At 34.7% G+C, this 26,227-nt stretch overlaps 1 protein-coding gene across 3 annotated transcripts in view; it reads left to right on the forward strand.

Annotated features, from left to right (window-relative positions):
* LOC132752885 (uncharacterized) overlaps positions 1 to 25,712 on the forward strand; it is a 29,881-nt gene extending 4,169 nt beyond the window's left edge. For all 3 annotated transcript variants that reach the window (XM_060743281.1, XM_060743279.1, XM_060743280.1), the window contains exons 2-7: positions 12,477 to 12,515; positions 12,911 to 12,967; positions 13,494 to 13,671; positions 14,285 to 14,335; positions 22,216 to 22,328; positions 24,778 to 25,712. In XM_060743281.1, the coding sequence (XP_060599264.1) occupies positions 13,526 to 13,671; positions 14,285 to 14,335; positions 22,216 to 22,328; positions 24,778 to 25,466 (999 nt within the window). In that variant the 5' untranslated portion in view covers positions 12,477 to 12,515; positions 12,911 to 12,967; positions 13,494 to 13,525 and the 3' untranslated portion in view covers positions 25,467 to 25,712. The remainder of the gene's footprint in view (positions 1 to 12,476; positions 12,516 to 12,910; positions 12,968 to 13,493; positions 13,672 to 14,284; positions 14,336 to 22,215; positions 22,329 to 24,777) is intronic.
* The last annotated feature ends 515 nt before the right edge of the window (positions 25,713 to 26,227 follow it).

Consider the following 26,227-nt stretch of genomic DNA (forward strand, 5'->3'; position numbering starts at 1 on the left):
TGTAAATATAACCCGAGCCGTTAGGCGAGGGTTATATTGCAAACAGCCGTTTATATACGGCCATATATCCTGTCAACAATCTTTATAACGAATTTATAATACCGCACGCATCATTTTTAGAGAAAAAAAGAAGATTTCTTAATGAATCGACAGTAGCCGTGTATATAAAACTATATAAACGTCACGATTATCCAATGAAAAGCGACGTTACAAAAGTGCAGTATTATAAAAGTTGATTTACACATTATATGATACCAGTTCTTCAATATATGATACCAGAATACCAATATATGGAACCAAAATGTCATTATATTGACGGGACTTTTTTTAAAGGCTGTATTTTATCCTTGCACCAGTATTACAGTTTCGCGCCAACTGTCAAAAGACCAGCGTGCTTCACTGATTGCATACTGCACATTTTCTTAATAAGGAAATATTTGAATTTAACGTCACATTCACTTAAAATGGGCTGGGCAGGCAAAATTTATCGTTATATATGTACGAGTTGTATGTCATAATTTAAGCTACATTTAAGTTTCATATATTAAATAATGAATTAATATATTGATAATTCGGTTTCATATAAGGACATATGATCCCATACATGGCTACTTTGGTACCATATATTGAAGAATTTGAATCATATATTGAGAAAATCTACTTATATATTGCTAACTCGGTTTCATACACTGACGGTATGGTTTCATATATTGTAACTGTGGATTAATATAATGGATTCCGGTTAAATAAGAAGGTGTTTTCAATTCATATATAGTCGAAGTGAACTTATATATTATCCAAATGGTTACATAAATTAAAAAAGAACAATATCAGACAGCCATGGCTTTCCATAGTCAAATGCTTTAGTTTTAATATATTTTGTAAACTCTACACCAAATATCGAAATTTGGAGAATGCTATGCCATGTAGATTTGATTAAAGTTTCCAGAAAATGAAAAAGTCTTATATTTGTGTTTGAAATGTAGTTGTTGTGGCGTTTCCCAGTTCGCGAATTCAGCGTAGAAATGGCCTGTATCGTCATGAAACAGATTACTGTTCCTTCAATTTTCATCTAAACAGCAATTCAAATTAAAAGCAAATGCCAGCCCGGGTTTTATGGCGGTGTGGTTTACAAACTTCGTAAAATTTTGGTTCATTGTAGTTTTTCTGCTGTTTTTGCTGAAATCATTGGGCGTTTTATTGAAAATGGTTGTGACCCTACAGTTTTGGGACATGTTAATTACTTGGTGTTCTGGACACTATCATTGTTGAGTATACATGTTATATGGCATTTTTGTTTCATCTTTTTGGCCTTTTTCACTTGGGTGGTTCCAGTATTTCTACTTGAATACTGTGTAATCATTCTTAAGATATGTTGCCTGCTTTTTAAATTTGTCTTTTGACGTCTTGTCTGTGATATACAGGCTTCATAACCTCAGATTGTCTTTCAAAAATCCATTCGATTTAGTTCCGCCTATTGTTTTCTCGTTTAGGGAACACGCATTCATTTAAATGGGGACCATATGCCGCTTTTCATGGAATGGCACTACTGTGTTACATTGAAGGTCCCATGATAACCGCTGTATAAACATATCTGTGGATGTTTCTTAATTCAAAATTTTACTATTTTTGTGTTTAAATGATGAATTCTGCTTAAGCCGGTGCTAGGGAGCGTGGACGGTTACTTGCACTTTCCTTTCCAGTACGTCCATGAAAAGTCTCAATCAAACCGAACCTGCAACACTTTCAATTTTGTCATGATGGGCTTTCTTTAGGGTTTCTGTTTTTCTCTATTTGTTCATAGCAGCTGTCGGAATTTCGCTTTCTGGGGGTTTGTTTTGTTTCCACCGTCCTGTTTGTGGGAACATGGTGGAGCTGAGAGTGAGGTTTGGAACGCAGTTGGCCGGTTTGGACTCCCCAGCGGTGCTAGTACTCCTGACCGTTCCGGGGCGAGACCCCTCTGCGTTCCTCAAATGTATGTCTATGTTGTTTAATACTGTTTAATACTGTTTTGGTGTGTCCGTTCTTGTTTTCTCGTCTTGAGGAGGTGTCTTCCCTTTTGCCCCTGTTTTTTTTGTCCCTCCCCTCCCCTGGTCTCGAGTCCCCTTCCCATGTGCCCTTTTGCTTTGTGGGCCTGTCGGTCGATCTATTATTTGTTTTCTTTTATCTTTCTTGTCGGTTACTATTATTTTTTCTTTATCATTTATATGATTATCATGTCCGTGCTCAGCTTTACGTCCTTTCCCCTTTTTGCTTAGGGTCCTCCAGGGCTCCTTGCTACTGGTTCTTGTTGCGGGGTCGTTCGGGGGTTGCGTTCAATGAACGTCGCCTTTCCTTGTTGATCTTGTTTATTATTTTTTTGGTAAAATTTAGGGATTTTTTTGAAGAGGAAAGAATATTATTGTTTTGAAGGAAGTTTTGTTGATTTGTTGAAGTTGGTTGAATTTAATTGTGGCGATCTTATTGATCAGAGTTCATTAGTTGTAATTAGTATTTTTTGTTGTTGCATTATATTTGGTTGTTGAGTTATATCTGAGATATTTGGTTGATATTGGTTGAGTTGTATTGAGTGATTTTGTCTTGTCAAGATTATCATAGTTAATGCTTTATAGAAGCACATTTGTCTCGGAACACATTTGTCTCACGAAATTTGACCAATGTGCTTGTTATAATTCATTTTTGCGACAATTGGAAATGAGACAAATGTGTTCGACACACAATAGAAAGGACACTCGAAGCACATTTGTATCACATTCTTTCATAAAATTCTAAACAGGTAATAATTAAGCTCGTCCGTTTACCGGCTACCAGTCATTGTTCTGTGTCTTCTGTATTTATAATACCGTTTGTAGGTCACTACCGGTCAATTAAAAGCGTCCTGCCTCTGCATAGGAGTCATATATAAACTTAAGGAATATCCCTGTTCTGCATGTCACAATGAAAATTTGTACAAGTGCAATATCCAGAACTCTAACACATATGCAAAGAGTCCATTCTTATCGTTGTGACACGTTTCTTTCCAATGCATAAAGTTTTATAAATGAATAAGCAACAACAAGGGCAGTATTTATGGTGGCATAAAGAGGACATAGGATTTTCTTATTCATTACGTGCGCACGCGATAGTTATTACGTGGCCATGCGATACTATTACGTGCGCACGCAATGGCTATTTCGTTCAAAAGGGGTATTTATTGCGTGCGCACGCGATAACTATCACGTGCGCTCGCGGATATGTATCTCGCTTTAAGACCCTGGGCAGGCTGGCTCGCATGAATAGTTCGACGCCCCGAGTGAGTGTCAACGCTACAGCGGTTAAAGGCAAGGAATTTCAATTTTAATATTGGTGGTTCTTCTACGTCATAGTAAAGTTTTTAAAGTGATTTTCCAGTAACAAATGTGACACTAGAAATCCTTCTTAGAAGATACATAAACCCTACTTTCTCATTATATTATATCAGAGATGTCATATCTCTTCAATTGGCATAAGGATTTGTTCCCTAAACTGGGTCTAGCTATGTTTTGTAGCTCTTTGAAAAAATATCGGTTTTATATAGAATATAAAGGGAAAACTATTTACGAAGAATTTTCTTGTCTCGCGTCGACCTACGAGATGCGAAGCGAGAAGCGAGATTCCGGCGAGACGCGGAAAAAAGATAAAAAAGAGAAAATAGCAATCCCTAATATAGGGGTCACACTGTTCCGAATTTGGCATCAGTTGGACACACGAATATTTGGAAATGTTCGAATTCGGATCTGATCAAAATAACATCGGGCCATTTGTGAGGGCATCTTTTGCCATCGTATGACCCGCGGCTAAATTTTTTTTGGCTCCGGCAGCAACTTCGTGAGCGGTCGCAAAATCTTTGGCATGCCAAAAAATTGCCGGAAGACATTGCGAAGGTTCGTTTTCTTGTTGAATTCGTATGCCAATTTTGCGCTTCGTAAGGCCGTCATAAAGCCAGCTTGTCAAATCGTGAAGGCTTCGTCTTTACTTCTTGTGATCATCGGTGCAATCACCTCAAGAAGACAATACGAAGGAAACACGAAGATTCCCGATTGTCTTAAGAAGGGTACACGACTACGTGAAGCCGCCGCAATACCGTCGTGTCGCCGTCGTATTTTGGTAAGATGTCATCGAGACGGGACCTCGATGAGTACGAACAAAGCAAATTTGAGTGGATCAAGCGTTGCATATCATCATGGTGGACATATAAAAGGTTAGCCTCACTCAGACCATCTTCCTCATCTGTCAGTATTGCACATCTCTACAGAGACATCAAAAGCTTCCATTATTTGCAATTAATGAACACTTATTTTCAGTTTATTTCCTGCAGGATTTAATGAACGCAACCCCCACACGACCCAGCAACAAGAACTAGTGGCAAGGAGCCCAGGAGAACCACAAAAACAGGACAGTGTGCAGGGTAGAACAAGGACAGGCTAATCACTAAAATAATACATAAAAAGAAATAATAGTAACCGACAATGAAATGCTGGCTACAGATTACCCATAATGTCAAAAAAGACTCCATATTGTATATATCCCCTTGCCCCCTGCCCCGTGTTATTTATTATCTATCTTTTTTATTCCTGTATATATAAACTAGTATCCTTAATACTAGTAAACGTGAACCCGTGCCCCCATATGGAGCAATACGTTTATCACGGGTTCACTCAAGCATGAGATTTTCTTAAATATGTTACAAAAAGACTATCTCATCACATTATGGGTAACCAAGTTATTATTATTAGCCATATTTGGGACTTAGATTTTTTCTTATTCTTCTATGAATTGTTTAGGTAATAGAAGATTAATTATTATGTGTGATATCTAGATGCATAATAATTTATAGACCATGAGACAGTGATAAATAGATAAGGCCGTTTCCACCACATTTTAATTATTATATTTGTTTTAATTTAGAAATAAAGTTGGTAAAAACTCGTATACATTGGAATGCAACGGGCACCCGCAAAATTTCTATCCAGTCCGCGCGACAAACTTGTCGAAATAGGTCAACAGAAAAACTTGCAGAACTTTTAAGAAAATCGGATTGACCTCCTTATTTAGAAAGAAGAAATTTTAGACCAATGAGGACAAAGGAGGCAATCCTCTCTAAACCAATCAAAATTAACTTTATAAAGCGGGTGTTCGGTAGAACTTACAAAATTTACAAAATTTAAAACAAACTCTGCTTATTACAAACATGTAATTAATTATATACATCCCGATGTATACGGTTTATAACATTTAAATAGAAACCAACATAAATAACAGTCAGCCCACAATTAATTGGTCAGAAAACGTTCCTGACATGCCTTCTTCGCAAGTATGCGAACTCTACAACTATAGGTAATATTTTAATTTTTTTTAGCTATATTAAATATTAATTAGTCCTGTTATAAAAGACGATAACCTATATAAACGTCTTGGCAGATTTTAAATTAAGTGCTTTTAATTATTAAATTTTAGATTTCTCAAACTTAGTATGGGATTGCCCAATCTTCCTCCCATGGCAGAGGTTGTACGTAGAGACTACCCTGTCATGGGGGATATGGTATGCACATAAACACATTACGGATATAAACAATTAGTAATTAAACATCAGCTCCCCCTTTTTAAAAGGTTATAAATGAAGTATATGCTCGCCCATATGGTCTCTTTCCGGTGGCGAGGGTAAACAAACCCAAACACACACACACACACGACAAGGAAATCAAAGAAAACAAATAATTGGTTGATTGATTGGCCCACAAAGCAAGGACATAAGGGAAAGGGGTAGGAGGTTCGGTGAAGGGGGGGGGGGGGCAAAATAAAAGAAAATGAACTAGGGGCAAAAGGGAAGATACTTACCGTAGACGACAATACAACAAGGGACACAAACAAATATGTCACCAAAGCAGTATGAAACAACAAAGACATATATTTGAGGAACACAAAGGGGCACCGCCTTGGAACGGTCAGCATCTCAAGTACTGCTGGGGAGTTTAAACCGGTTAATGGTGCACCAAACCTCACTCTTAGCCCCACCATGTTGTTTTAAACGCAACAGTGCAAATAAAGTGAATCCCCGCCAAGTAAAATTCTAACGGTTGTTATGGTTACAAAATGTGAAAACTGAAATGATCATGTAGACACATATAAAAGTAACCCCATTCCTACAGGGGCCCAAGGAAGCAAGAAAGAAGACGAACAGTAAGGCAGTTCAGCCCCAAAGGCCTTTAAGAACTGTCCATCATTGAGTCTCCCACTTGGTCCGTCAGATGTTATCAACAGAGGAAAGCGTAGCGTCCATCTGTAAAAGTGTTAAACACTAAGTATGCAGTAGGGTCATAACCTCTTTTAATAAAAAGTTTAATAATTTAAGTGAAGACAACAGAAAAATTACAATGACCCAAGATCATACAAAGTTTGTAAATAACATCCCATTAAAAATCAGGCTGGATAATCCCTTGTCGCAGAAGTGCTTTGAAATCAGTATTGATTTTTAAGATTAAATCAAAGTTACGATTGTAAATTTTGTAAAATATTTACGTAATTTAAATTTATAATCGCGGTAGCCCTGTTAGAGTAGCTTGCTAGAAATGGAAATATTTCGTTCGTTAAAGTCCTTTACGTTGCTACAAGCTCTTGCGAATTTAAATTACTGAGATTTATATACCCTACAAGATGTTGCATGCGGTACGTCTCCATCTAAATGTTGATAATTTACTATACCATCTTTTATCATAGATTTTCATGTGAATAGAATTGTTTTTGATAGTAATATGAAGATCCAAAATAAAGTTTAATATTATCTGCCATTGAAATTTGCCGCGTTTGACCGAAGGTTTTATACCACCCGGAGGTCACTTGTTACCACGTACGGTGGTAACAACGCATCGTACTCAAAATACGTCGTGACCTTCGCGTGTCCTGTGGGTAAACTACTTGGTAAAAATTGGTATCTTTGAGGTGACTTCGTTTGTGGATCTGATACTATCGCTAGAACTTTGGTAGGAATCGTTTGTGGATCGGATGCGATCGTGTGACCTTCTGTAGGAATCGTACTTGCTTCGGCTGTTGAGGGGCTGTCGACCAATCTCCGCGCGAAATTTCAAAATTCCATATTTGTGTGCCCATCTGGTGTCAATTTTGCTAAAGTGTGACGCCTGCATTAAGAAAGTGCAGAACAGTAACATTAAAAATGTTGCAGGCTCGGTTTGATTGAGCCTGATCATGGACAATACTGTCAAATGCAAACTACCGTCTGCGCCCCAATAGCACGGACATAAGCAGAATTCAACATTTTAACACGAAAATGGTGAAATTTTAGCACGGACATAAGCAGAATTCAACATTTTAACACGAAAGTGGTGAAATTTTGAATTTAAAAACATCCACAGATCGTTCAAATATCACCCAATGTGTTCCATTTGGACATAAGTTATATTTTTTGTCTCCTTATACCGCTATGCACGATAGTACAATGGCTAAAGCGCGATGTTACGATGGTACGATGGTGAAAACACGACGCCACGATGATGAAACAGCGATGGCGCGATGGTAAAATTATCATGATGCGATGACACGATGGCGAAAATAATATTGCGTTTTCATCATTATGCAATCGCAGTTTCATCATCGTACCATAGTATTTTCACCATCGTAGCATCTTGTTTTCACCATCGTACCATCATGTTTTCATCATCGTGTCTTCGTTGTTTCACCATTGTACAATTGTTGTTTCACCATCGTACAATTGTTGTTTCACCATCGTATATTTTTACCATCGTAAAATCGCGTTTTTATCATCGTACCTTCGTGCCATCGCGCTTTCACCATTGTAAATCGTGAACGGGATTCCGTATGTTTCAGTGTTCGCCTTCAGGTTCAGCCAATCAAATTTCTTGAATTAGATATTTTAGAATTAATAAGTTTTAAGTTTAAGATTTCATTAAAAAAAGTAGCAAACCTATTGATGATTACACTTGACATGACAAAAAGGGCGATCATCGATTCTAAAAGAAATGTTGCCGTTGGAAAATATGTGACAAATTATTCAGAGAAAATGACACGAGACAAAAGTGCTTTCTTGTCACTTAAAAAAACATGAGACAAATGTGCTTTCTTGTCCCTTAAAAAAACTTGATCAGAGCACATTAGTAATACAATTAAGTTTTTACAAGTTTGTCTTACGTAAGACAAATGTGCTCCGAGACAAAGGTGCTCCTACAATGCTTTGTTTTTAAAGATGTTTGTAAATATTGTGTGTTTTAGTTTAAGTTGTTTTCTGATGCTGATTAGATTCTGTGAAGTTAATATTGTTGGTTGAATGTTTTCTCTATTTTATAGTTTATACTGTATGTAAGAGTGTATAATAATTCATTTTGTGTTCTTTATTTTGTGGCGATTTTATTGCTTTGTTTGATCATAAGTTGTTTAGAGCTTGAAAAGATTTTTTGAATAAGTGGTTTATAAATGGTATGTGTTTGTTTTGGGTGTAAATAATGATCAGAGTTCTTTGTTTTGGGTGTATATAATAATCAGAGTTTGTTGCATTAATGTATGTATGGATTTGAGATAGAAAAAAGATAAAAATACCTAAAAATAGTGTTAACTAAACAATTACATGCTAGGTTTCCTACTGAGAATATATAAATTTTAAAGAAGGCGTTGCTGTGTAGGAGCACATTTGTCTCGGAGCACATTTGTCTTACGTAAGACCGATGCGGTCGCATTTGTCCCACATGAGACAAATGGGACCTCAAATGTCTACCCAAAAAATTTCATTTGTGTGACAAATGTGCTCCGATCAAGTTTTTTAAGGGACAAGAAAGCACATTTGTCTCATGCGTTTTTAAGGGACAAGAAAGCACATTTGTCTCATGTCATTTTTATGAATTATTTGTCACATATTTCCCCACGACAGAAATTCTTTTTTAGAATTGAGGTTCGCCGTTTTACCTCATGCCAATTGTAATCAACAATTGGTTTGCTTATGCTTTCTTTACGAAAACCTGAAGTGAACTATTAATTATTATATCTTTAATTCAAGAAATTGATTGGCGTACACTGAAACATACTAAATCCCGTTCAAGATGGTAAAATGGTGACAGCGCGATGGCACGATGGTACTGAAAGCGCGATGGAGCGATGGTGAAAACGCAATGGTACGAAAGTGAAACAACGATTTTACGATGGTGTAACAACGAATGTACGATGGTGAAACAACGAAGGCTCAATGATGAAAACCTGATGGTCATATGGTGAAAGACGATGTTACGATGGTGAAAATACGATGGTACGATATGATGGAACTGCGATGGCATGATGATGAAAACAATATTATTTCCCCCTATCGTGTCATCGTATTATCGTGATTTCACCATCGTGCCATCGTGTTTTAATCAGCGTACCATCGTACCATCTCAATTTCACCTTTGTACCATTGGGCATAGCTGTTCAGGGAGACAAAAATGTTACTTATTTCCAAACGGAACACCGTAATCGGTTGATATTGAATGATACAATATCGTGACTCGTTTCGCATCTCGCCGAAATCTCGCGTCTGGCTTCGCATCTCGTTCGTTGACGCGAGACAAGAAATTGATTCCAGGTCATATACCGCTACGTAGTATTCCCTTTATAGTCTACATAAAATCACTTTAAGGCCCATTATGCCTGAGAAATGCTTTTATTTGTATTCCTCAAAAGCTTTTTATTTTTGGTATACTTTTATAGCTCCAAAAAGTTATTCATTGGCTAATTACCTGAAACATTTTTTCATCTGCTGCTTTTTTTTGCAGTTTGTACAGTTGAAGTCAAAATACTACTTTGTTTACATTTTGCTACTTTTATGACTTTATCGCGAATTTGTTTTGGGTTACAAGCATCTAACTTCCTCAGAAATAATTATTTGAATATTAATAAATTCGTACTTGCCCTATCTTAAGACATTTCAGTCTGAAATCTCGTGGTACGGGATACTCCGACATTGTATCTATTCTTGGAAAATGACGATTTGTCATACATGTATTTCGGATGAAAGAAAATACGTGTGTAATGGTCTTCTTATTTTCTTCCATAGATCATTTAAGGACCTCCGTGGCCGAGTGATTTCTAAAAACCACTTGCCCCTAACCGCTGTAGGTTCGACACATACACGGGGCGTCGAACTATTCATGCGAGGATCCAGGTCAGGGTCCAAATGCGGAATACATATCCGCGTGCGCACGTAATAGCTATCGCGTACGCACGTAATAGTATCGCGAGGCCACGTAAAAGCTATCGTGTGCGCACGTAATAAATAAGAAAATTTTATGTCCCCTTTATGCCACCGTAGATACTACCTTGTTTTTTGCTTAGATATTTCTAGTGCCATAAATCATTTATAAAACTTTAAGCATTGAAAATAAACGTGTCACAATTAATAACGATAAGAATAGACTTGCTGCATATGTGTTTAGGTTCTGGATGCTACACTTGTAGAAATTTTCATTGTGTCATGCAGCACAGGGATATTCTTTAACTTAATAAATGACTCCTATGCAGAGGCAGGAAGTTTTTGACTGCCCGGAAGTGACCTTAAAACGGTATTATTAATACAGAAAACACAGAACAATGGCTGGTAGCCGGCAAACAGATGGGCATACTTATTACCTTTTAAGAATTTTATGGAAAAATGTGAGACAAATGTGCTTCGAGTGTCCTTTCTATTGTGTGTCGAACACATCTGTCTCATTTCCAATTTGTTGCAAATATGAATGTTTACGAACACATCGGTCACACTTCGTGAGACAAATGTGCTCCGAGACAAATGTGCTCCTACATTGCTGTCCAGAAATGTGTCATCCTGCCACGGATGCCCACGCATGCAGCCAAAATTTCAGATGTTATATTTTTTAGTTCCAAATTTGTTTGCATAATTTTTTTTTATTTAAGTTCAAAGCCCTTAAAACTTTTCAATGTTAACACAAACCATTTTTATATAATGTTCAAGGCACTGAAATTTATTCAGTCTTAACCTTTTGTAAATTGCATATTGCATATTTGTAGCCAAAATAATTGCTACATACATTTCCACAAAAGGATGAGTGCTGAAACTGAAAGTTCTTTTTTTTCAACATTCAGGAAAGATAAGTTTGTCCAAAATCATTGAACCACGACCAAATTCAAACTTAAACTACTTATTCCTAAGATGTATCTATATGTTAAATTTGAGTTGAATGTGTACAACCATTGGGAAGATAATGAACGGAAACTTAAAATTTCAGATTTTTTTTCAAAGTTCAAGAGGGATAACTCTGTCAGCTATCATCAAACCATGACCAAATTCGAAATTGACCAATGCATTCTTATCATATCTTTAATTTGAGTTGAATATGTACAACTGTTGGGGAGATAATGAATGGGAACTGAAAATTTCCTTTTTTTCAAAGTGAAAGGGGCATAACTCTGCCAAAAATCATCAAATCATGACAAAATTTCATTGATGTATCCATATGTCAAATTTGAGTTGAATGTGTAATACCCTAGAGGTGATAATGAACGGAAACTGAAAATTTCATATTATTGTCAACGTGAAAGGGACATAACTGTGCCAAAAAATCATAAAACCATGACCAAATTCCAACTTGACCTGCGCATTCCTTTGACATATCCATATGTCAAATTTGAGTTGTATATGTCTGTTGGGGAGATTATGAACAGAAACTGTAAATGTCATACTATTTTCAAAGTGAAAGGGGCATTATTCTGCCAAAAATCATTGATCGAACCTGGTCTGCGCATTCTATTGACAAATCCATGTCAAATTTGAGTTGAATGTGTTATACTGTTGGGGAGATAATCAACGGAAACTGAAAATTTCATATTATTTTCAATGTGAAAGGAGCATAACTCTGCTAAACATTATTGAACCATGACTAAATTCAAACTTGACCTGTATTTTCTCATGACATATCCATATGTCAAGTTTGAGTTGAATGTGATGTACTGTTGGGGAGATAATGAACGTGGCATAACTCTGCCAAAAATCATCGAACCATGACCAAATTCAAATTTGACCTGTATTTTACATGACATATCCATATGTCAAATTTGAGTTGAATGTTTGCAACCGTTACTAAGATAATGAACGTAAACTGATGATGACGGAATGACAGAATGATGGAATGACGGAACAGGGTAACACTATATGCCCCGGCCATTATATGGCGGGGGCATAAAAACCAATGGGTGATTCTAAAATTTATTCGTTGAAACTAGCGCAATAATTAGAACAGTATGACTTATGTGACAATTAAAATTTGTGAATTTTATTATTACTGTAAGACAGTAAATAAATGCAAACAGAGCTATTACAGCGTTACGTAAAGATACCCAATTTCTTGAATTCATCATTTTTCAATGCAGGTAGACGTTGTTTTTTTTCTGTTTGTTTGTTCAGTTTTTTTGAACAGCATTGCAATTAGATTTTATTTTACATTCAGGTATCACATGTTTATACTGGACGAACATACATTTATCAGGTATGTATCCTTCATATAATCTTCAAACCATAATGATCTCTTTTATTTATCTATAAACTTGCAAAAATGTTCTCATACTTCTTTATAGGAATTCTACTGAGGTCATGATAACCTCTTTATTGGGGGTCATTTTTCAAAAGAAGAATGAAAAACATAGTTAGCGAATGTTCTGAAATATACTTAATCTGGAATAAGATCATTATTTCGTAAAATGTATTCATAATTTAATATTATTCTTTTATTTGTTTGTTTTATTATGTTTTACGTCACACCGACACAGTATAGATAATAATAATAATAATAATAATAATAATAATAATATAATAATAATAATAAAAAATATATATAAAATTTTAAGCTGACATGTGCTAATAAATGCGTACTTATATATAAAGGTACAGATTTCATCAACGACTGTAAAGACGTTTATCACCAAAAGCCGGTTCTTAAATGTAAGTGTGTTTTTCAGTAGTCCTTATTATTCATATCACAGACACACGTAATAAGAAAAACAAACTTTTAACAGTCGCAGCGATCTACTCCTTTATTTGATATTTAGTAACAAACCAACTGTTTTTATTTAAATATCTCCAAAATTGCTGAAAAAGACGTGTTTTATTGAAATATTCAAAATTACGTTAAATATCATTCTAAATCTACGTACATGTATTTCTTTTTAAATTTATTACAGAAATAGCTAACATGTTCTATATTTATTAAATGGTGGGAAGGGTGGGGGCGACGATAAAAATATGGAAAAATTGATTGACTTTCATCTAAGGTTAAAGTTATAACAGAAATGAGTAAAACCTAACGGTATTTTGTCGTATAGCACTTGGTTTATTAACCTTTGTCCTGTAAATGTGTGTGAATTATCTTTTATTCTATTTCCTATTTAAACACATTTGAGCTTTTTTATTTAAAACTTCAAAAACAGACTATTCAGTGTCGCATCTTTTGGTTTATGTTTCTCTCCAGCACAATACTATGACCTACTATTAAACAGTTACATGAGAGCCGGAAGTTCTTTTGCTGGTATGGTTTTCGGATATAGAGCAGATTCGTTTTATGTATACGAACCCTTATGGAAACTCTCACAGTGGACTTATTGGCATGGCAACAGGATGGTATGTAGAGCTGATCGTCTAGAGTGCAGGTATGTGCAGGTTTTATGCGCAAGCTGTCTCGTGAACATTATTCAAAATGGATTTAACCACAGGAACTTAAAATTCTATCACTATTAACGATAATATGCGAAATATACCCCCTATATACTATAAAAAAACAGTATATAGGGGAGGGGGTATATTTGGATATTATAATTAATATTGGTTATTTGATAGAATTTCAAGTTCCTGTGATTTAACTCACTATGAACAGTGTTGGAGTCGCTAGCAGAAATCATGATCACAAAGTAGAACAATAACGCTCTTTTTCGTCGCTGTTTTTAAAAGTTTTGATTCATAATCGTACATAAGTCCGTGTGAAGATTTTATTTAGATTGTGCATTTTGGCGGGTAAAAAGGCAAATTTATAGCATTTTTGATTTTAATCATTCAAGCGCCTTGTCCGGTATATACCGGAATACGGTATATGTTGTGGTGCTCCAACATTTTTATCAGCCTAATAGTCTCACTCATTTAATAAATTCTAACGAAATATCTGTCAGTGACATCATATGCTTCTTTATAGAATATGATTTTTGTGAAGAAAAAAATTGCAGAGTGTTTTGGTCAATATTTGTCTGTCTTTTGCATATTTGATGTCAGAAATGTGGAGCCAGGGGAGATATATCAAGACAAGGCATCTGCTGACCTAAAGTAAATATGTTTTTGTTTATACATGTATATGTGAAAAGGCATACGTTGTCATTAAACCTGCTGAAATTATACAATGTATTTGCCCAACTTTGAATTCGGATATTCCATTGGAATATCGGGGATTTCAAGTTAACAATACAAACGTTTAGCTACTTCCCGGGTTAAAGAGAACATTACCGTGATATGTGTAGAGCTCGAACCTACCTTGTGTTTCTAACTTAATTAGAAAGAGGCCTGAGTCTCTAAATTTTAGGAAGCAAAAAATCTCAGCCTGGTGTCAGTTTAGAATTTAAGGAAAATTGCTTTGTTTAGAAGATTTTATTGTTTTTATTTTGAACAGGTCATTTATATACTTCTGTTTTTGTGTCGCCTCGAAAAAGGCGACATATAGGGGTTACTTTTGTCGTCGGTGTCGGCGTCGGCGGCGTCGCTATCGGCGTCGGTGTCGGTGTCCCCTTAAGCTTGTCCAGAGCATAAATCAGTCATTATAAGTCCGATGACTTCAAACTTGGTATGCATGCTTCCTTTAATAACCCGAAGTGCAGTGCACAAGAACCGGTACTCTGCACTTCTTATTTTTTGAGTTATTGCTCTTTGTTAATTTTCATACTTTATTTTTGTCCGGGCTATTTCTCCTTATGTATAAAAGCTATGGACTTGAAACTTCATAGAATGATAAATCTCATTAAGGAAAAGTGCAGTGTATAAGAACCGGTACTCTGTATGTCTTATTTTTTTAATAATTGCCCTTTGTTCATTTTCATACTTTATTTTTCTCCAGACCATTTCTCTTAAAGTATAAAAGCCATGGCCTTTAGACTTCATAGGATGATAGATCTCATTAAGAACAAGCTATGTTTGTAAAACATGTATGCTTCCTATCGGCAGCCAATTAGTCATGTGATCAGGTTATTATGCATGACTTCTGACCCAGTGAACAAACAATTAATAAGGGTTATCTAGTGACTAGTCACAAAGTAATAATTATTGTGACCCCATAGGTTGTGTGCAGCAATTTAAGTTATTACAAATCTTACCAAATAAAAGTTCCTAGGCCTAAACGTTCTTTAGTTATTGATTGGAAACCGTTTTTACTTACAAGGTCACATTTTACAAGGTCAATGTGACCTTGACTTTTGACCCCAAAATCAATAGAGGTCATCTGTTGGTCATGACAAATCACCATACCCAGTTTGAAGTTCCTAGGCCTAAGCGTTCTTTAGTTATTGATCGGAAACCGTTTTTACCTACAAGGTCAATGTGACCTTGACCTCCCCTTGACCCCAAAATTAATAGGGGTCATCTGCTGGTCATGACCAATCACCATATTAAGTTTGAAGGTCCAAGGCCTAAGCGTTCTTAAGTTAATGATTGGAAACCGTTTTTACCTACAAGGTCAATGTGACCTTGACCTTTGTCCCCTTGACCCCAAAATCAATAGGGGTCATCTGCTGGTCATGACCAATCACCATACCAAGTTTGAACTTCCTAGGCCTAAGCGTTCTTTAGTTATTGATCGGAAAACTTTAATACTTAAAAGGTCAAGGTGACCTTGACCTTTGACCCCTTGACCCCAAAATTCAAAGGGATCATCTGCTGGTCATGACCAATCACCATACCCAGTTTGAAGTTCCTAGGCCTAAGCATTCTTTAGTTATTGATCGGAAACCGTTTTTACCTACAAGGTCAATGTGACCTTGACCTTTGCCCCTCTTGATCCTAAAATCAACAGGGGTTATCTGCAGGTCATGACCAATTACCATACCAAGTTTGAAGTTCCTAGGACTAAGCGTTCTTTAGTTATTGATCGGAAACCGTTTTTACTTACAAGGTCAATGTGACCTTGACCTTTGACCCCTTGACCCGAGAATCAATTGGGGTCATCTACTGGTCATGACCAATCACTATACCAAGTTTGAAATTCCTAGGCCTAAGCGTTCTTTAGTTATCACTCGGAAACCATTTGGTCTACGGTCCGTCGGTCGACGGACCAACAAATACAAAGCAATATACCCCCTCTTCTTTGAAGTGGGGGCATAATAAGTGCGGTGTGTTAGAACCGGTACTCTGCACTTCTTATTTTTGAGTAATTACCCTTTATTAATTTTCATACATTATTTATGTCATGGTCATTTCTCATAAATTATAAAAGCTATGGACTTGAAACTTCATAGGATGATAGATCTTATTGATAAGAAGTGCAGTGCATAGAAACTGCTGCTCTGCACTTCTTATTTTTTGAGTTATTGCCCTTTGTTAATTTTCATAAAGGGTCAAGGTTATACAGGTGATAACAACTAACATTCTTTCTAGTAAAGTATAACCTGGATTTAATAAACTTTCAAGTGCATTTATTTAGATAAAAAGTTTCGTGGACTTAAATGTTGGAATATAACGTCAATGATGTTCTTGATGTAAATATTGGATTTAGAAGGCTATTTTTGTGGTTATACTTGACAATGGAATCTACCAAAGAAAAATTATGGCGGTCAACACATAAAACACGGAAAAAACGGATTGGTGAGTGACTGTTAAGTAACATACTTTGTTTGATTGCGTCTGTGTTGACCAACATTCGTCAATATTACTATCTTCAATTTCAAAAAAATAAAGGAATAAAATGAACACAAGACGTAGAAGTTCCGGGCGTGAGGGCCTGTCAAAAAATCGGGAACTGTATCGGCGTTGACGGGGTCGCCTAAAATGCCAGACTCGAACAAAAAGGATCACAGAAAAGATATACTTGAAAGAGACACTGATACTCAGGACGAAAGTGGAAAGCAGGTAAAAATTGACGAAATGATGGCACCAAAAGAAAGTCAGCCGGACTTAAAAAAGCTTATGGACATAGACAAAAGGTTAGAAAAGAAGGTAAATAATTTGGTTTCCAAAGAATATATTGAAAACGCGCTTGACGAACGTCTGGAGGGACTTGTCAGTGAAAACTTTGTTGCCTTTTCCTTGAAAACACTTAAAAAGGCATAAGTGATGAGATCAAGGCAGATCTGGATAAGTATATGAGCAGATAAGGTCAGTGAAAAGCAAAATTCAAGAAGCTCACACGGAGATAGAATATCTGTAAAAATCAGAAAGTGATATGAAAGTAGAAATACAAAAGGTAAAGGGGGGGAATGAAAAACTTCGAAATAGGAACAAGGAGCTTAACGAAAAAATCAACAACAATCACGATAGAGTTAGGTACAATGAGCATCAAGTGAATGCTGAGCATGAAATTTGCTTTATTTTTACAATTTACAGGAAAGAAATCTACATAAGTCTTTGACTTCTTTTTCAATCCTGTTTATATAATGTTGTTGTATCATAATAGTATATGTTTGTATTATATGAAATAAATACTGTTTAAACCAAAAACTTCGAAATAGGAACAAGGAGCTTAACGAAAAAATCAACAACAATCACGATAGAGTTAGGTACAATGAGCATCAAGTGAATGAGCTTGAGCAATACACCAGGAGAAACAGCATCCGGATCTATGGGATGAACGATACCAACAAGAATGAAACACAAGAAGATATGGAGCAAAAGGTACTAACTTTCTTGAAAAACAAATTAGACATTGATCTTGATCCTACAGACATCGATATCGCACACAGAATTGGGAAATTTGTTGTTGATGGCAACAGGCCTGTCATCTGTATATTCATATATAGGACACATAGACTCAAGGTCATTTCGGCCAGGAAGAAATTAAAAAGATCAACCCAGGTGATCAGGGAGGATCTTACATTAAGAAATGCAAGACTTCTTGAAAAACTGTCTCAAAAAGAGGAAGTGAAAAACCGTTGGTCAGACGAGGGCAAAATTATTGTCCTTTTGACAAACGGAAGAAAGATTAAGGTAGACATGTACACAGATCTCTCAAGTCCTTTACTGTAAAGTGTGAAAAAGAAGATTAATTCAACTGTTTGTGACTTGGAAGAAACACGGATTTATATTACAATTGCAGACAGTTACTCTGAAATATTGAATTGCGCTTCTTTTTCCGTAATCTTGTTTTTAGAGATTACTACAGTATATATTATGTACTCAGTATATGTGATTTGTGAAAAATGAAGAAGCTAATGTTTTATACTTAAGTATATGTCAGCCTACTCTTTATATAGATGGTTAGTCCCGATGTTGCTTATAATGCATAATTTCTTTTTTTATGTTTTTTGTATTTATAATAAATATGCATGTATGTCTTCTATATATATACACAAAAAGGTTATGGTGGGGTGAAGTAAAACATAATTTAATTAGAGGTCACATTAAATTAAACAATATTATAGTAAAAGAAGTGTTTAAAATATAACAAAACACAGACAGCCTTCTTGTTTTGTTTTTTTCCAAATTTTCTTTTTCATAATGGAAATATGTTTCAAGAATAAAATAGGTTGGGCAGTGCAGAGACGAGTTTTTTAAAACTGATAATTTTTGCATTGTCAAATATTATTACTGTTTTAGGGATTTTTTGACATAATGACTGAAAATATCAATTTTTCTCAATGAATGTTCATGGGTTAGGGCATAGCCAAAAAAGAAAAGATGTATTTAATTACTTAAAAGGGAAAAATACAACGTGTATTTTTACAAGATATACATTTTACTAACAAAGAAGTTAATAATAATATCCCTTCGCAGTGGGAATATGAATGCTATTTCAGTAATTATGATAGTCAATCTAGAGGAGTAGCAATATTTATTAATAACAATTTTGACTTAAAACTTTAAAGTCTTGAAACAGATTAAAATGGTAGATCTAATTTACTTTTTATACATGCATGCATTTCAAATATTGATATCACTTTCATTTGTATATATGGAGCAAATAGAGATGACCCTATCTTCTACAACAATATAAAAGAGAAAATCTTACAGTTAGAAAACCCATGTATAATGGTAGGAGACTTTAATATGGTGCTAAGAATATGGTAGGAGACTTTAATATGGTGTTAAGAATATGGACTGCTTTAATTATTTAAACATAAATAACCCTAAGGCCAGGGAAGTTGTGTTAGATATGATAATTGAATGTAATTTAATTGCTGGAGGGAACAATTTGTAGAACAAAGGCAGTATACTTGGTTTTAAAGAAACCCTATAAAAAGAGCTAGGCTTTTTTATCTTAATCTCCAATAATCTTTTTACAGATATGAGTAGTGTTGACATTGTGCTAGGTTATAGAACAGATCATTTCATGATTTTATTATGTATTCAATTTGGCAAATTTAAAAAAGGTATTTCATACTGGAAATTTAATAATTCCCTTTTGAAAGATTCACAGTATGTTAATGAAATTAAATCCCTTATATCCCAAGTCAAATTACAAAATGATTCTGAGACCCAAAAAACAGAGGTACAATTAGAAAATATAAGTAATAATCTTATAAGTTTTATAATAGATGATAAACTATTTTTTGAAACACTCTTAATGGAAATTAGGGGGAAACTCTTTCATATTCATCTTTTAAAAAAACAAGAAGACAAAACTCAGGAAAAATTGATGATAGAAATTGGTAATTTAGAAAGACAGTCAAACATTAATGTCCAGGTTTGAGATGAAAAAAAGAAGGATTACTTAAATTCCGAAATAAGAAAATGCAAGATGTTTTTATAAGATCTAGGCCAAATGGATTTCAGAAGGGGAAATCCATCAAGATATTGTTGTAACATGGCAAACAGAAATTATGTCTCATAAACAATGAATTCTTTATATGATATATCGGATACTTTGCTTACAGATCAAAATGAAATTCTACAAGAAGTAGCTGGTCATTACAAAAATTTGTATACTTTAAGGGAAACAGATAATGTCAACCTTACTGCTTATTTAATAATAATAACATACAAAAACTGAATGATGAAGAAAGCAAAGGACTTGATGGTCTTTTATCTTACAATGAAATGTTAGCCACTCAAAAAAAAAATATCAAATGATTCTTCCCCAGGCAGTAGTTGTTTTACAGCGGCTTTCTTTATTTTTTTTGGAATGATTTATGTCAGTTTGTAGTTAGATCAGTTAACCAAGCTTTTGTTTCAGGAGAATTATCGAATTATCAGATACCTTTAAACAAGGGGTTATAACATGCATCCCTAAAGGAAACAAAGATAAACATTATATTAAAAACTGGAGACCTATTTCTTTAATAAATGTTTCTTACAAAATTGCTTTAGCAAGTATTGCCCAACGCCTTAAAACTGTTTTAAATAAACTTATAAGTGAAGATCAAACTAATTTCTTATCTGGAAGATACATTGGTGACAATATCAGACTTATTTATGATATTATGAAATACACAGATGATCATCAAATTCCTGGAATGTTGTTACTTATTGATTTTGCAACAGCCTTTGATTCTATATCATGAACATTTATGCATAAAGTTTTAGAGTTTTTCAATTTGGTAAAAATTTCATAAGTTGGGTAAAGTTATTTTACAAAAACCTTCATTCTTGTGTCACAATAAATGGAAATTTGTCAGACTGGCTTCAAATACAACGTGGTTGTCGTCAGGGCGATCCCCTATCCCCTTACATTTTCATATTATGTGTAGAAATTCTTGCATTACTTATGAAATATAAAAAGTATCAGACTTAATACATATAATTCTTAATTTTTATTATCCCAATATGCTGATCACATAACTATAATGTTTGATCGAACTGTTTAGTCTCTTAATATCGATGCAAATTAAAGAACACAGTTCCAAGCGTTCATTTTTTTTTTAAAAATATGTCGTTATTCTTCTGAGAACACAATTATATAGTGCAAAAAGAAAATAAAGTTTCAAAGTTTGACAATTTATGGGAAAAATATATTTCTTTGCTGCCTAATTGAGACTAATTTTTTAAGATCATTTAGTTAGGCTTGATCCACTCTGTATTGCACCCACTGCCCTTTTTTGTATCTTTCCTTTTTAAACACAATGAATGACCTTTGGTATTTTTTAATCTTTTTTATGATATTAATGCATAAAGTATTCATGACAAAAGGTGCAACTCTTAACTGGATATCAATTTTAAGATAGTAGGAGTTGTTTCCCTTGAGTTAATGACATTTTTTTCAATATATCTTCAATGTAAAATTGGAAAATCTCCTTTATGTTAAATAAGTTCTATAAAATCGTAAAGTAATAAGTTCCGAAAATGAATCTTTTGCTTATGTTATACTAAAATAAGTCTGGTATTAAATATTTGTCAACTCTGTTAAGATACTATTGAATTAATATCTTTACTATATTTATAAACTTTGTAGATTCCAAAAAGAAATCTTTTATTCCTCCTTATACGTTTATCTCATATAATGTATGTATATGCATAAATGTTTTGTATTGTGTAAAAAATTTGGAAAAAACAAAACAAAATCATATTTTATTTTTGTCGTGGCCATTTCTGCTAAATTATTGTTCACAAGGCGACACATCCAACTCGCGGCTTTCTAATTTAAAAGTAAAAGTGCTATCATGATGTGTAAGTCGAATGATTTTTTATTTAATTAGATGTTTTACAGAAATCAATTTCACAAAGAATAGACGGAAAAAAAGTTTATTTCGTCGAACCGTTTCTCGATATGCTTGAAGTTTTTGTCTAGGCCTAAAGGTATCTATTCGTTTTTTGTTTTTTTTGTTTTTTTTTAGAATAGTGACTAAGTATAACAAAAAATGGTCTAGTCTTTGTGAATAAATTGAATTGATTTTGGTTAAACATCTAATCAAAGTGAACAAAAATCAGCCACATTACACCTCATGCTCGCACTAAATGGAGACCCATTAACGTTTCCGTAGTTATCGTTATTTTGAAATCTTGATAAATTAAAAAATTGCATTTTGAAAGTTATTTACAGTGAGCTATTGATAAACAGAGTTCTTATGTTTCAGGCGACCTCCTTGTTCTCTGGTGATAGCTAAAAGTGTCTTACACAAAACCTACGATTGTCAGTTCCGAGACTATGAACGCATAATTGTTGAATCTTTAGTTACACCCAAATCAGGTAAGTCGTCATGACTAATATAGTACAGAGAAAAAGGGTACAAGTACGGAAACGTAAAAGGGCATCCGTTTTGTGCGATCATGAGGTGTAAGATGGCTGATTTTTGTTCGAATTAATCAGATGTTTGAACACAAATCAATTCCTTTTATTCACAAAGACTAGATCATTTTTCGTCATTGTTGTCATTTTACCCCAAATGCTTCAAGTTGTTAGTCAAGACGAAGTGTTCTCAAAAAGACAAATGTTTTTTAAAAGACGAAAAGATACCTTCTCGCGACTACACGTCGAGCAAAACAAACATCCTATATTTTCTTTACCAACTTATTATTTGATCTGATTTCAATTTTATCTGCTTTCTAGACCCTTTATCCACTTGAAACGTTTTTGTTATAAATATGAATCGCTATTTTTGAAGAATATTGGAGAATTAATCTGCTTACTGATGAAACGGTCAACATAATGTATTATGCAATTAATATTAACAGAGAGATTCAAAATAAAAAAAGAACAACAATATAATATAAATTTGTAATTACCTATCAGAATAGAAAAAAATCCTGAAGTTGATGCAAAGCCTCGTTTGTGACTATCGTGTAAACTGCTATTAATATTCAATATTACTTTAGAGAAAAAAATATATAAAATATATTCCTAAGGAATAAAAATGAAATGATCAGCGTTAAACACGTAAACAAACTGAATTACAACCAGCCGAATTACACATCATGATCGCACTAAATGGAGGCCCTTTAACGTTTTTGTACAAGACATCTGATATATTTGCGATTTTAACATTCTAACTTTCGTACATACAAGACAGTGATTTTTTAGGAACGAAATTTATTATAATTTTTTTTTATAAACAGTCACGCTCAATTTAACTATGTCTTGATTTCTTGTTTAAAACTTTAATATAGGAAATAAGTAGTATAGGGGGCCTCTTTAGCGTCACGACTGCGCATGCGCGGCGGCCATCATAGCCCTCTTGTTTTATATACAGTCACGCTCAATTTAACTATGTCTTGATTCCTTGTTTAAAACTTTAATATAGGAAGTAAACTTCTTTGTGATGCCCGTTTGTTCCGAGGGGCATCTGAGGAAAAAACATCATATTTTATAACCATTTCAAAATCGCCCAATTATTAATTTCAGAAACTCTGGAGAAAAAAACCCATAAAAACTGACGTCTTGTGTTGTATGTCGTCATAATTATAGTCCTCTGTTGTTTAAAACACAGTTTATGTCTTTTTTTGTCGTAAATCAACGATGTTAAATTTAGCGTTGACAGAGAACGTGCTTTAGAATCATAGCCCTGGGTTGACGTATCACTTTTCTTAACTGGTACTACCTCAACGGGCGTACTCTTGCAACTAACTAGAACTCTCAGGATCAATTCTTGATCATTGGATTAATTATATATGTAAACAGGGTTCTCCTGCATTGAAGTATGATGACCCCAATATCAGTGCAAGTTTAACGTACGACTCCCTCTCAGACTTATTTTACTTGGGGACCATATGCCGCTTTTCATGGAATGACACTAACGTATCACATTGAAGGTTCCATAATAATCGCCTTATGAACACATCTGCGGGTGTCTCAAAATTCTAAATTTTACTAGTTCATGTTTAATGTTGAATTCTGCTTAAGCCGGTGCTAGGGGCGTAGGCGGTATATTGCACTTTACGGTTGTCCATGAACAGGCTTAACCAAACCGAGCCTGCAACATTTTCAATTTTGCCGCGTGGGGCTTTCTTTAGGGATTCTTATTTCACTCTATTTTTACACTTTAATGACACGACAATTCTTAATTTGACCAATCAGTTGTTAGTCTTCCTAACACAGACATACGGTAACACGAGTTTAGAAAGGTTTGTGACGGGTGCGTGACTGAAAACACGACAAGAGTCCTGTCTTGTCTTACAAAGTCTTGCTTCAATGCAGGACACTACAAAAATCTAATTGTTTGTTTAATAGGTCAAAAACACATGGTTAGATTTGAGAAATCTTACCTTGTCTGTAGTGGAAACAAGTTTTTCTTTGTCGCCATAATTATGGTCAAGTTATGTTCTACACAATCTTGATTTCGTTTTCGTATTGAATATACATGAACATGTATACATAAGAAGGATGCTGTCTCTCGACGTCGTCATGCGATAATGTACGTTGTCTTGTAAGTCCTGCGTTGACTTCTTCAATTATGCACGCATTGAGGAGTGACACGACATTTTAGTTTACGCACGCGTCCGTACTACTCCGATGAGCTACGCCATGGCACGGAGTGACAAAAACTTTTAATTAACAGTGAATAATAGCTTGATTATAATGTAAACATTAAACGATTGATTTACTTAGCAACGATACAAGTAGTTTTACAAATTAAAGTGCTAAACACCAAGACATGCTTTAAAACTTAATTAAACTGCATTTTATATTGTTCCCTTAACAGGTCCAAGCTGGAACAAAATGAGGGAGTGTTCGAAACACAAGAGCTTTTTCCACTATTTTCAGACATGCTTTCAACGACACATACCGAAATCGTGTAAAGATTCTAAACATAAAGTCACAAAAGTATTACGACTTACAACAGATCTATTGACGCCTGTTCTGCAATCACGTGCCAATCTGAAGGCCATTCATCTTTTCAGAGATCCACGTGCCATCATTAATTCTAGAATTGAGACCGATTGGTACCCTTCAAACACGACCAAGTCGGGGATAGAAAATGCTGAATCTTTGTGCAATAAAATGCTTTACGATTTTCGCGAAGGTCAAAAAGTTCAACAATTATTCCCAGATAGATTCAGATTTATTTATTTCGAAGATTTTAGCGTTGATATTTTAAACAGGTCTAAAATATTATATAAATATTTAGGTATGAATACAAATGAGAAATATTACCCAGAAATCCTTAAACTTTCGGCTCTTAAGAACGCAACATCTGTTGAGACGGAGCGAAAAAGAAATACAGCATTTTGGTGGAGAAAAACTTTAAAATGGGAAATTGTTGAGAAAATGGAGAAAATATGCAAGGATGTTTATAAAGAACTTGGCTATAAATCCTTTTCAAATATACAGGAATATAACGACTTGTCAATACCCAGTGTAGTCATACCAAAAGAGTATTTGATTGTTTGAAGCAAGAGTTTATTTTAGAAATAATGTTTAATATAAACGTGTTCTGGTTAAATAATGCGCGGTTATTGTTAAGATGCGCAGAATGCCTAGTATATTATTAATCTCGACGACAGCTTCTGTGATGAGCGGACGAATTCGGTGGTGACAGGAAGACATTTAACACCAAGAGCAGTTGTTCATTCTGTTTTTATCATTTAAACTGTATAAATTGATTATTGTTTTCTGAATAGAGTTTTGCTAGAGTAATTTCGTATTGCTTTTATTTTCTTTCTATACAAATACAGATACATGTACAATGTCACATGCAAACATAAGACAAAACATTCAGAAATGAATTTGCAGTATTTACATGGATGATGGTAATGAAATTGAAAGGGGGGAGGTGGCCTAGTGGTTAAGGTGTCTGCCTCTCATTCCAGAGATCATGGGTTTGAGCCTAACTAGTGTCACGACCATGTTTCTTCATATGACACCAGTACTGGTTGGTTCCAGGAAGCAGACTCGAAAGTCAGTGATTGATATAAGTTGCAAGAACTTGTTTCGCAATCGAGCTAAAAAAATATGTTTAAACCAATGAAATTGTTCATAAAATACGAGAGTCGGACCAAAGTTTTAACAACATTAGAGAGTTGGCCATTCCCACATTGTCTCAGTAATAGTTAAAAGATGTACATCAATACCGTTGTACAGTGGAGATTGTCTTAGCGACCCCCTGATTTAAACGACGCCCTGTCTTATCTGACCTTGTTTCAGTCCTCCCA

The sequence above is a fragment of the Ruditapes philippinarum genome, unplaced genomic scaffold, assembly GCF_026571515.1.
Source record: "Ruditapes philippinarum isolate M1 unplaced genomic scaffold, ASM2657151v2 ctg421_1_1_1_1, whole genome shotgun sequence".
In the NCBI taxonomy this organism is placed as follows: Eukaryota; Metazoa; Mollusca; class Bivalvia; order Venerida; family Veneridae; genus Ruditapes; species Ruditapes philippinarum.